Source organism: Pagrus pagrus (genome assembly GCF_965226575.1).
Source record: "Pagrus pagrus genome assembly, chromosome: 4".
NCBI lineage: Eukaryota > Metazoa > Chordata > Actinopteri > Spariformes > Sparidae > Pagrus > Pagrus pagrus.
The window spans coordinates 27,043,871-27,056,012 of record NC_140188.1 but is presented as its reverse complement, the minus strand read 5'-3'; the positions used below and the strand labels follow the sequence as shown (position 1 = coordinate 27,056,012).

The following is a 12,142-nucleotide window of genomic DNA, read 5'->3' as shown; positions in this document are numbered from 1 at the left end:
ATTAGATTATTTATTAAGGTTTTCTGAAAGAAATCACAGGCCAAAAACAGGAACAACCTTTGGGTTGCCAGGTTTCAGAAAACACATTCTTCTTTGTAAGGAGCTATTTTACTCTGGATCAAAGGCTCCTTACTTACTGTACTTTTACTTTGGGTTTTGTAGTTAGAGTACTGCACACTGAGCCAGAGATACTTGTATTTAAGTGAATGATCTCAATCTGCTTTATCCAGCAGAAGTCTTTAATGTTCCACCACCTCCAACAAGACAGCAAGCCATCCCATATAGCTTGCATGAGCCAGTGTCAGTGTGTGTGTGTGTGTGTGTGTGTGTGTGTGTCCCTTTGAAGAATCTGAGCCTGCTTGTACCCTTTGTAGCTGCGACCATTTGACGCTCCTCTGTCAAATGGTCGCAGCTTTGATCACCCTGTCTCCCTCGCTCCCATTTCAATGTGTTTCCTCTGACCTTCACACCCCAGGCAGCCCCCCTCCACCACCGCCTCCACCCGGGGATGTTCATTATTACTTCAAGACTCCAGCATCACCTGACAACAGGCAACGAGCAGCATGAACCACCTGTGATATTACCCCAGTATTAGATCTAGACTGTCGATGCTTTATAGTTTGTGAGAAACAAGAGAAAAGTGTGTATTTTCAGTTATTCTCCGGACTCGGGTGGCCATGTTGCCGGTGTCTGATGGCTGGTCCAGACAGTCCAGGCAGGATCTCACAGCCCTTTGTGAAAGAGCTCATTGTAAGTGAGGTGAGAGTGAAGACACCTGGAGAGGTGCGACTCTGAGAAGGGACGGGAAATAGGAAGAAGAGGAGCGTATTTTGAGGCTATGATCTAAATTAAACCTCAGAATTAGATTTTTTACAATATTAATGAGGCTATTATAGAACTATATCATATACTATTATATATTATAAACTATAATATCTATTTTTTCCATAACCTCTTAATAAAAGCTGTTCTCAGAGGAAAATAAGGTCCAAGAACACTGTTTGAAGCTAGAAAGGTGGCTGGGTCCGCCACATATCAACAAAGTAAAACAGTATGAAATTGTGTTGTCCTTTAAGGTCAGTTTGTTTATTCAGTTTATTCAGTCATGAAAATGAAGACAGCTTGTTTACTTGTTTACTTTATTTCTTCCCCAAAACTACATAATGCACCTTTAGTAGTAAGTCAATAGTGTAAATAAAGTCAATAAGACCATAAATGTGCATAATAGTTTATAAAGTTAATATATAACAGTTATATTATAATAGTTACAAGTGATCTGCAGCTGTTTTTTGATGTTTTAAAATAAGTTCCCATCTACTTCAGTTGTTTCAGAGGAAGCTGTGATGCTGTTTTGCTGTGAAGCTCCAGAAACGTTTTGTGGATTACGCAGCTTCACCCTTCTTTCTATCAACATGGGGACGAGTAGATAATGACTGAATTTACCCTTTTTGCTGAACTTATCCTTTAAGTGTGAACCTACCATTAAAGTCATAGGAACTTCCTAATGTGTTGATGGTGAACCACAGGAAGTCATGATACATCCTAATGTAATTCATGCATTAGTTATGATTTAAGTATATGATTTGAACCCTTTATTGAGTGTTGACAAAAGTCTTCATCCTGTTTCCTGCTGTATAATACACATTGAGTCAAGTCAGACAACAGCTCCTCAATTACATTATTTTATTTAACAAATTTTGACATTTTCCTGGCATTTCTAAACATTATTACAGCATTCTGAAGGAGGCTACTGGTCATAAACTACGGGTCTTATGAAATACATTAGAAATATTTATATTAATCGGAGGCATTGCCAAACTTCTCGGTTTCTAAAAGAGCTTTTCTTCACGTACACATCCTATATACACAGAGATATTGACACGAAAAAGTGTGAACTTAAACTGTTCCTCGTCTGTCCTTTGTTGGGCTATAAGTGAGTGTAGAGAGGGGAGGTTTCATCTTGCTCCAGGTGTCTAGAAAAGTCAAAACAGAGGACTCAATGCCGGGCGAGTCGCGACTAAAAAGGAGAGGGGGAGGACTTTCAGGAGGCCCCTAGCTGCAGGAGCCCTTCAGAGAGAGGACCCCTTTAATGAGATAACGGTAAACTCCACCATTTAGCACTCTGTTATGTTTGTGATATCCAAAGCGCTTTAGCAGTGTTTTTCCTGGCGAAATGATATTCCATCAACTGGCACTTTCTACTTCTACTTCACTGAGTGATGTCCTCCATTTCCCAGAATGCAATGAAAGCCTGCAATCCGTTGTGGGTGAAAAGTAAAGCCACAGTCGTGGTCCCTCCAGGAAACACAAAGTGATCTGCAGTTCTCACTGCATTTTGGTTAGCTGAGTGGATGAACTGGGCTCTCTGTGTCTCCTTCTTCTTCTTCTTTGATTATTGATTGGAATCCAGAATAAATCCATGCATGTGGCCCGTTACCTGCCGGGGTAAACGAGCCGTGAAATGTAATGTGAGTGTTTGAAAGACTTCATGTGTCATAGGGTGGAATTTTCCTTTCCAGTTAGAGGCCCAGTGTAACATCTTAAAAGACAAACTCTGCTTCAACATCTCCAAATGCACCCCACCCAAGCTCAACACCCCTACCAGGGTCTCCACATAGACCGTGGGTAGGTCAGGGGCATGCTCAGGGCCTCCCTGCTCTCCAAGCTCTCAGTGGAGCTCTGGTTGTGCTCGCTGTCGGTCTCATCCAAGTCGGAGCACAGGTCCTCGCTGGACGTGGTGGAGGGTGCCGGGGAGAGGGCCGAGGAGCTGCTGGACAGACTCCTTCCTCCAGGTGAAGCCAGGCTGGCGCAGAGCGTCTCGCTGCTGCCGTGCCAAGTGCTGCCGTTACTCCCAGAAGTGTCAGTGATTAGATCCATCAACACGTCCTGGAGGTGGTCCTCGTTCAGGGGCATACACTCCAGCAGGTGGTTGAGGAGCTCCGCTGCCACCGTTGCATCTATCCCAGGACAGCTGGACACGAACATGTGGACCTCGTGCATGCACTGGATGTAGCCGGCGGCGAACCTCTCACTGGCTTCTCTGTTGAGTGCGTCTGTTTCTGTGGGAGGAGAGAGAGAGAGGATGAAATGACTGCAGCAGGTGGGCAGCTCGAGGTCCCAGCCTGGTCGTTATCAGATGGGAGTTTTGCATTAGTCGTGACTTTAAGAAGTGGTGTGAGATATTTGTCACAATTTCCTATCAGAAGAGGGCAATCAGATAAAACACAAATACCCTCCTTCATCAGTTACATACACCTAAAAGTCCTGGAGAAGTCAGGTTATCAGTCATTTACAAAACAAAAGCTCTCCTGACCCACAAGTTAGGAACCACGGCTCTAAATTTCAGGTCGAACCTCAAGTATACAGACAGCAACACCTTTGATTTAGAACTGGGCCAAATAAAAATGATAACACCAGGGTCATACTACATCAGCAGGGATTTTGACTCATGGTGTGGTAATATGTCATTAATATTGGCTTTTTGTTAGTGGATACATTACATTAAGACTGTACAATATTTTTGAATTTGTCTGATTATTCTGAGTGAAAGCGTAAGCAGAGCAGAGGTGTGCAGACCTTGATTTCGGTTCTTCAGTACGTCCTCCACCTTCTTCACCGTCATCTCCAGCACCTCTGCGTTCTCCATCTTGGAATGAAACTGTGGAAACAACCAGCAGAGCCCACGTCAGAACCGAACTCGACCCCTCTCACTACTGTGTCACAGGGCCAGGTGAGCTGAGGCGCACCGTACTCACGTCTGTGTCCGCCAGCAGAGTCCGCAGCTCCTGCAAACTCTCGTTGATGCGCGCTCGCCTCTTCTTCTCCACCAGAGGTTTCCTGGTCTGCAGGAACACACACATCACACTTCATCCACTGACAGAAACATCAAGCTGTGCGTACAAAATCATATTGATTTATCTTCTTTTTAAAAAAAATGCATTACAGGCTGTCACCAGCGTGACAAGTGCGACACTGCCAAGTGCGTCCGGAGGGAGCCTGCCCCGCACCCCTCCCATCAGCCCCTGGAGTTACCTTTCTGTCCGCTTTCTGAATCCCATATTCGGACTCATCTTCCTCCATATCCAGTTCGGTGTTGCTGGGCCGAGCCGACGGGGCCATGTTTGTCTCTTCTGTGGCTTCTCCCACTGCTGCTGCTGCTTCCTCCCCAGTCGTCAGTGAGGGGGCAGCTGGCAAACGGAACCGGTTTCAGGAAGGGAAAAAAAAAATCGACAAACTCGCAGGCGAGGCGAGGCGCCCTCTGTTTATTGTGCAATCCAAGTGAGACGTGCTGCTGGCGCTGAGTGGCTGTTGTTAGTATTTATAGGGGCTTATTAACATGTGAATAGGGGCTGAGCTGCTCTCGCTGGGGGACAACAGAGCGCACACGGCCGGAGCCAATGAGCGCCCACTCCCTTTGTCTCCGGTCAGCCCCGGTCTGCGCCCCGAGGAGCTGGATGGGCTTTAATCAGACAGTTTGTTGTGTTAGGGGACCGACCGCTCTCATTTTCACCCACACTGTTGGCACTGATCAAATGCGTGTGCACGCAATCTTTATAATGCAGAGGCAGAATAGCTCCGGAGTAATGGTGTTCATACTTACATCTTCAAATAAGACTGATACGTGTTCTTAAAAAACACATTAGAATTATTATTCTAAAGCGCTAAAATTAATAACATTTAGCACCCTAATAATTTAAAGTGCAATGTGATACGTTCAATGTTTAGAAAATATACTTGATGTATTTCACTAAAGGTGGTCTGTGTTGATTCTCTCTCTACCTTACTGGCCGCTTTAAGTGAATCTCCTCGCTCTGTTTTTTTTCTGCCCTACCCATTCATCGCTCTGCCGGCTGTCGTGTCCGAGCCTCAGCAGATTTACCCGGCTGTTTGGCGGATGTAACGCGATGCCTTCAGTTGGCAGCTGCTGCCGGCGGCCCCTCGGCCCAAACTGAATCAGCCGGGGGAATTAAGGGCCCTTCTCCAAAGAAAGCGACAGGTGTTGGCCTGCGCCTCGTTTGTTCTCCCCGTTGTTTGGTGACTTCTGGTGTGTGTCTGCAACTGAATTCTCACGTTGCCTGCTCTCCTCTAAGAGAGACTTAAGTATCTGGTTGATCTGAAACCATCCGTGCTGCGTGGCGTCTTTATTGTAATGTGGTGCGTGTACGAACATGCACGTTTATGGAGCGGTCGTCATTTACACAGCACGTAAAGTGTTTGAGAATGACATGATTCTAGTGGAATCAGTGTTGGACTTTGTGCGTTTGGACGCGCTGGTTACGCACAATGTCCATGTGTTTATATCTAATAAGAGCGCTCAGCCCTGTGCCCTCGTTATTAGACATGTTTTGAACACGGCATTATCATGTTAATGACCCCTCACAATAGACCCGCTCTGTCTGCTTGTTAAAGGACCACGCAGGCATCTGTGCCACCTTCCAGGTAAACGCAGCCATGTGTTTTCGGGTGCTCTTTTACGCACGGTGTTTCCACAGTTGCGCAGCATTTCCGCAGAATAAAAGCAGCACTAAACTCTCGTGCCCCACATGAAGGAAGAGTTTCAGACCTTTCAAGTGGAGGGGGTTTTGGCACCTCGCCACCCCCAGATCTCTGTTCCAGATCTTTAATGGTGTGGACTGTGGAGAGAGCAGCTGTCTCGGCTCGCTTTTGTTGGTGAGCTCCGCTGAGGGACCAGGCGTCCCCCTCTCTGTCTCTCCCTCTCTTCAGACCCGCCGCCTGGCTCCATGTGGCGGCCAATCATAACGGCAATAATAGCGGGAGAAGGGGCCATATGCACGTTTCTACTCTTCACATCCCAGTGATGAATTACATCTTTATTAAAGCGCAAACGTAGCAGAGCACTCGCTTTGACCATGGTTGGGCAACATCATGGCGTTTCTGTGCGCACAGATGGAGATGGCTGTGGTGCTGTGAAGTCTCAAATCCCTCTTTCAGACCTCACTGGGTCCCTCATCTGATTATCCGACTTACTTTTTAAGTTTATAGTCAACCAAAGTGTCAAATAGTTCATTATTCATTTAGTTCAACCTGGTGTCTTGTTCTCTCAAACACAAAACGCACATTATGCTGATTTATTATGATTTATAACCCATTCATTATGAATTAATACTTCCATAAGGATGTTGGTTGGACATTGGAATTAAAGGCGTAGTTCCCCCATAATAGGGGCATCACAAAGGAACAGGTTTTGAGATACCAGTCTCAGGGACAGGGGCTGGTTTCTGTCGCCACCCCAAACACAACAGAGGTGACTGGAATTTCATTTGTAGAGTATCAGAAGTATCAGAAGATGAAATTTGAGAACTGGAAGGCAGCATGTCTCTCCAGCAACAATGTCCTGGTTACTCGCCAAAGATTTAATCTGTATGGAATCTGGACATTGCCACAGTAGGAACAGAGCAGGTGTCACAGATAACATTAGTAATGTGTCTGTTCTGTTCTGTGTCCCAGTGAGACACAACAATGTGGAATTCACTCACTGTTGATTTCATTATTTACACCTGTGCTTTTACTGACGTGTCCACTGTGAAAATGAAATCCCACCCGTCTCCACTGTGTCGACTGGTCATGTAAAGACCTCATCTCATAAAAGTCAAACTGTAAATAGGCTACCACTACAGGTAAGTCAGTAAGTCATGTGTTGCTTTGTGATTAGGGTGAACTGACCCTTTAATTAAAGCTCCAATATTGACCACTAGGGGGCAATAAAAACCTCTAATCCCCTCACATGTTATCAAAATATAAAGTAGTTGGAGCTGACATGTCAGCTGGCAAACACATTAATAGCATCATCAAGACAGTTTGAGACTACAGTCAGAAAAACAATTGAAAATAAAATGACAGAGAGATTTAGCTGCTCTAGTCTCTGGAACACTGTGACACTTTAATGGGACACTTGAATAAAACAAAGTGAGTGTTGTTATTGCAGTTAGTGGCTCTTGAGGTTTTAAGTCAGGGTGTCTGCTGTGAAAAAGGCCTGCGGTCACTCTTCTTTAGCTCGGTTTGGTCTGGCTTGTTTTCGTTCTCGACTGCTAACTGTCTGACATTGGTTGCTGGGCAGGTAGTGTGTTTATCTGAGTTTATTTACTGGAAACACCTGCCTGCTGCTGGTGATAATGTGGTGTGACTGAACTGTTCAGTATTTGCATTTGCATTTACATCCATTAAAACAATGAGCTAAAAAAGGCTACAAAAAGACGCAGTGAGCTGCAAAATTTGGATCATATGTGCTGTGTCACTGCGAGTGACCCATTTAATTACACAACTTGATTTGAAACGTATGTAAAATGTTGATTAATGCAGCTTAAAAATGTTCACTATTGACTATAAAGAGGCTAGTGTGTAGGTTAATATCTTTGTTTTTTCAGGTATGGGACTGTTGATGCTAATTTCTACCTTTGATGGTAAAAATCCGGGCTGAGTAATAAATGCTTTAAATGGCCTCAGTTGCTAATTATATTTACATATCTATACTTGTGTGATTATATCAGTAAACAACCTGACAGTTTGGTTCTCCTGAGGAAGCTGTTATAGCCCATAGAGGTCAAATGTCAAAACTAGTTCATGAAGCTAAATAAAATCTCAAGAGTGTACAATACATTGTATTCAATTTATTATTATTCATATTTGGGTTAATAATACAGAAAAGCAGGAAGACATAAAAATCTATGTAATGCCAAGCAAGTGTCTAAGAAGCAAAGCCATGCCTTATAATATCAAATAAATAAAGCTGTTAATACAATAAATACACGAGAGATTAATAAGAGCCTTCTACAATGCAGGCTACAGGAAGTCGACTTCTGAAGGGAAGTACTGAGAAAAGGTCTGTATAGAATCATTACAGCACACCTACAATAATAATCACTGGAACAAAACTGCCCCACGTTTGTCTTCTGAGCTGCATATCTATAAGATACATAACATAGGATGGTCTAACAAAAATGGACAACCAAGATCATTAATCCACCAGTTCACCAGGGCCTCCACATGTCCAGCATCCCCAGGTGGGAGCTGTGGAGCCCTGGTCTCTGGCAGGTGGGCCCTTCTCTATGGAGCTGCCTCCCAGCGAGGGGGTCTCCTCTGAGGGGTGTGCCGGGGAGCCCCGTGCCCGGGCTGGCCGGAGGAGGGACATCGCGTCTGGGTGTTGGCTGGAGGGGGCGCTCATCGGTGGACCTGGGCAGGGACTTGAGGAGGTGGTTGAGCAGCCGGGAGCCCAGAGTTTTATCCATCCAGTCGCAGGTGAGGAGCATATTGTGGACCTCGTGCATGCACTGGATGTACCCTGTGCTGTACTTCTGCTGGGCCTCCAGGCCTAATGTGGGGTCTGCAGGAAGGAAAGGGGGGAGGTGTGAGGTTACAGCAGCCCCTGGTGGTGACAGCACAACATGCACCCAGTAACACAGCCCCAAGTGATGCTGTCTGCCATCAGGAAGCTGCTCAGTAAATCCTTCACAAGTGTGCTACACAATCACTTAACTGTTAAACACAGTGAGAACACAGTATCTGAGGTAAACAGTATCTGACACCTTGAGTGCTGCTGATCAGCTCTGCTGCCTGATGTCAACTGGGTCATATTTTACTTTGTACTACCCCATTGTTGACCCAAAGAATAACATGTATGACTGTCTCAGGGTGGCACACACAGAGCACATCATGGTCCTTACCGTTGAGTTTACTGCTCTGGATGTTCTGCAGGTGTTTCACTGTCATCTCTAGGATATCGGCCTTTTCCAGCTTGGATTGCTGTTGAGAGACGAGCAGCCTTGAGGTTAAACGTGATTCAGACTCCACTGTTTACTTATAGAGAGAGGGTGTGCCACGTGAGGATAATACTCACATCAAGTCTGAACGCTCCGATCACAGTTTCTTTGAGCTGATCCAAACAATTGTTTATCCTCTCTCGTCGTTTCCTCTCAATGAGCGGCTTTCTCAGCTGTAAAAAAAAAAAAAAAGAAATTTAAAAAAAGGCAGCAAGGATGGTGAGACACCATGCTGGAGCGCAGGGGACATCGATCTACTGTATATCCAAGTGTAAAATACCTTTCTCTCCTCCTTGGCGCTGGGATGTTTCCCCACGTTGTGCGCCATGGATGAAGCAGTCATGGTTCCTCTCGGGTGTCTGTGCGCCTGTGCCTGCTCTGCTCTGAGTCTCAGCGCGTCTCTAGGGCCCTCGGCGCGGCACGGCCCTCTTATTTATCGGGGCGCAATTAGCATGTGAATGCTCCAGCTCTTTGGCTGCGGGATTTTCCCACACACGGGGTCCCATCAGTCAAGACTGACAGGTCACTGGCTCCATTCAATAACCGAGAGACCCGGCCTAGAAAAAAAAAGAGAGAAAAAAAAAGAAAATACTGACAAGCGACAGATGTCCAGCCTGAAACCATGCGCTACACCCACCACCCACCACCCTCCAGCCCCCACCCAACACACACACACACACACACACACACACACAACGCAGTTTCCTCTTCTCCCAGGGCTGAACAAGAGTGTGCAGTTACCGTGCTTGACTCCGGGGAGCCCCTCGCCTATTGTTCACAGGAGCAACATTACACTACCTGCAAAAAGGCCAAACCCATTCCCTCAGAGCTCACAGGAAGACACAACAGACTGACAAATCACCTGAGGATATGTCTGCCTGGGTACACCACAGGCTGTCCTGTGTGGAACATGCTTCACTCTGACATAAAGTTCTTCAATCATTTCTATCAGCTGTTAACTTTATTTGAATTCTGATTCCTGAGTTGATCAATTATAGTTTTATCAGCTGGCTGCAGCGGGAGAGTCTGATTAAAATAGTGACACACACACACACACACACACACACACCTCTTCTTTGAGGACTTGTTTTCCAAGAGCAACACTCTTGCGGGGTATTTAGCCGGCTTTGATCATTCTCCCTGTCTTCAAATGTCCGACATCTGCTGTTAACTGTTAGCGAGCAGATGTCAGATTGACCAGATGCCCCCCCAGCAGCACCCCACCCACCCACCTTTGGGTCCCTTAAAGCGAGGGCCCCTGTTTTTTAGAGCCACGCGACTGCCAGGCGAATGCCGGGTCGTGGGAACTGGAGCCGAACAAAGGCCTCTATTCATCCAAACCAAATCAGCATGAAGAGCGTAATAACCTCCAGAGTGGGTGGACAAGAGGAGGAGGAGGAGGAGGAGGAGGAGGAGGCTCTGGCAGGTGACCAGGATGACCGAAGCCACAGCAAGGTCTGATGGATAGCCAGCTAACATAGGCCACAGCATATTAGATCCAAATGTCAGAAACATGACAACAAGGTCTGTGGTTAATACCTCCTTGTCATTTTTCATTCAAGCTTCAAAGCCAAGTTTATTTTTGTTTAGTTTCCACTACTGTGGACAGGTGTTTGGAGCCATTTTTAACCATTTAAGTTAGAGTAGTGATGGTTGCCTCGTCCACAATTGCATTTAAATATTATCTCTGTATCTCCTTACCATTTTGAGATATGGCATAGGGGAGACGAGATGCACCAACCAAGTACCTCTTTGATAACTGTTAAATCATCTTATTCTCAGAAAACCAGACAAAACAATACACCAAGAAAAATGCAAGAAATGTTTTTATTCAGTTTTCTTCTTCTGTGACTAAAAACACATGTCCACTCCAGTGGACGTTATGCACCAAAGGGTAAATTCTGCTTCTTTTTAGTTCTGCCTTATTTTCTTTTTATTATGTTTTATTTTAAACCATGATATAATCCATACTTTAACAGTTTAATTAAACTGCAATATTATATAGCATTCAGATTTGATCTAAATATAGACCCATCTGGCAGAATGTACCCTTTGGTGCAAAACGTCCACTGGAGTCGACAGTTGTAGGCCTATTTTCAGTCACAGAAAAATATGTACAAGAAAAATACTTTTATTAAAACCTGATTAACAGTATTTCTAAAACCTTTTCATTGAAAAATAATTTTCATTCAGTTTCCACCTGTCTCGTTGTCTGGTTTTCTGAGTATAGATAGATTTTACAGTTAGTCCTGAGTCAATTCTTATACTGTTGATGCACGGTCCTTCAAAATAACAAATGTTGAAAAAAGTTATCGCCAAGATTTTTCACTTGTTCAAGAGTAAAAACAAACATTGAAATATTATTTTTATGAAAAGATTTTGAAAATTGCAGTTTGTAAAATATAACTCACAAAAAGTGTCAAGTGTCAGTTTCTGTTTTACTAATTATTATATGAGCCTTGTATGTGTCCAAGATTTTTCATGTTGATAGATTTAGATGAGTTGGTTTAATATCTGATTTAATCACTGTTTGTAAGAATTGAGCCTGGAGGAGTCTGCTATAAAGGCCGGGCCATGAAACAAACAACTTAAGAAACAATTTAACTGACCGTTTTACTTTGCAATGAATTTTAACTTAAGACAAGAGAAATTTTGTGTTTATATATATCTAAGACTCATTTGATATTCCCATTTTTTATATTCCCAAGAATATACTGAAGGTTGGTATTTTTACAGTGATTTCAATACCAGGATATGTCAGTGTGACTGCTCTTATGCTTACTGTCCAAGATGAACAAAATAGGTTGGTATTTCATCACACAGTGGACTTCCTCAAAGTGTATTCGAGAGAAATCATCAATATTAATGTAGCAGACATGTCAAAATATGCAAATACAGTACAACAAGTCCTTTCATTTCCTCTTTTATGTAACTAAAGATTTATCTGCCTTCACCTGCACCTGTGTGGTGTGCTGGAAACACTTTGCATCAGAATGAATTTATGCTGCACGTAAGTCTCTGTTTGTCTCCAGAGGAAAGCAACAATGTTAAATATCACAGTATGTTTCGATTTGAGTAAGAAAAAGAGAATGTTTATTGATAAACCACTTGACAAAAAAATGAATAAAATAAAGACATTAAAACATAAAAAGTTGAAAAATGTGTAGGTGATACCAGCTCCAAATCAAATAACATGAACAAATGTATTTCTACCATACAGGGCCTGTTACCAACATGTCCCATTACTATAGAATGGCTTACTATATATTTTCAATATATTTATCTTGTAAACATCTAATTTAATACGATATAACAAATAAAAAAGCATTGCATTTAAACAGACAATGCAAAACAAGAAAACAACA

The 12,142-nt window shown here is 43.8% G+C and overlaps 2 protein-coding genes across 2 annotated transcripts; both read right to left on the bottom strand.

Annotated features, from left to right (window-relative positions):
- Positions 1-1,666: 1,666 nt before the first annotated feature.
- On the bottom strand, positions 1,667-4,407 carry her13 (hairy-related 13). Its single transcript, XM_084352098.1, has 4 exons — positions 4,033-4,407; positions 3,756-3,842; positions 3,577-3,658; positions 1,667-3,059 (listed from the first exon to the last, which is right to left on the bottom strand). Exons 1-4 carry the CDS (start codon positions 4,117-4,119, stop codon positions 2,599-2,601), a joined length of 717 nt encoding a protein of 238 aa, XP_084208224.1. The 5' UTR covers positions 4,120-4,407; the 3' UTR covers positions 1,667-2,598.
- A 3,206-nt stretch (positions 4,408-7,613) lies between these two features.
- her8.2 (hairy-related 8.2) lies at positions 7,614-9,188 on the bottom strand. The gene is made up of 4 exons (XM_084352099.1): positions 9,058-9,188; positions 8,855-8,950; positions 8,682-8,760; positions 7,614-8,341 (listed from the first exon to the last, which is right to left on the bottom strand). The coding sequence occupies exons 1-4, from the start codon at positions 9,118-9,120 to the stop codon at positions 7,989-7,991; spliced, it is 591 nt and encodes a 196-aa protein (XP_084208225.1). The 5' UTR covers positions 9,121-9,188; the 3' UTR covers positions 7,614-7,988.
- Between the last annotated feature and the right edge of the window lie 2,954 nt (positions 9,189-12,142).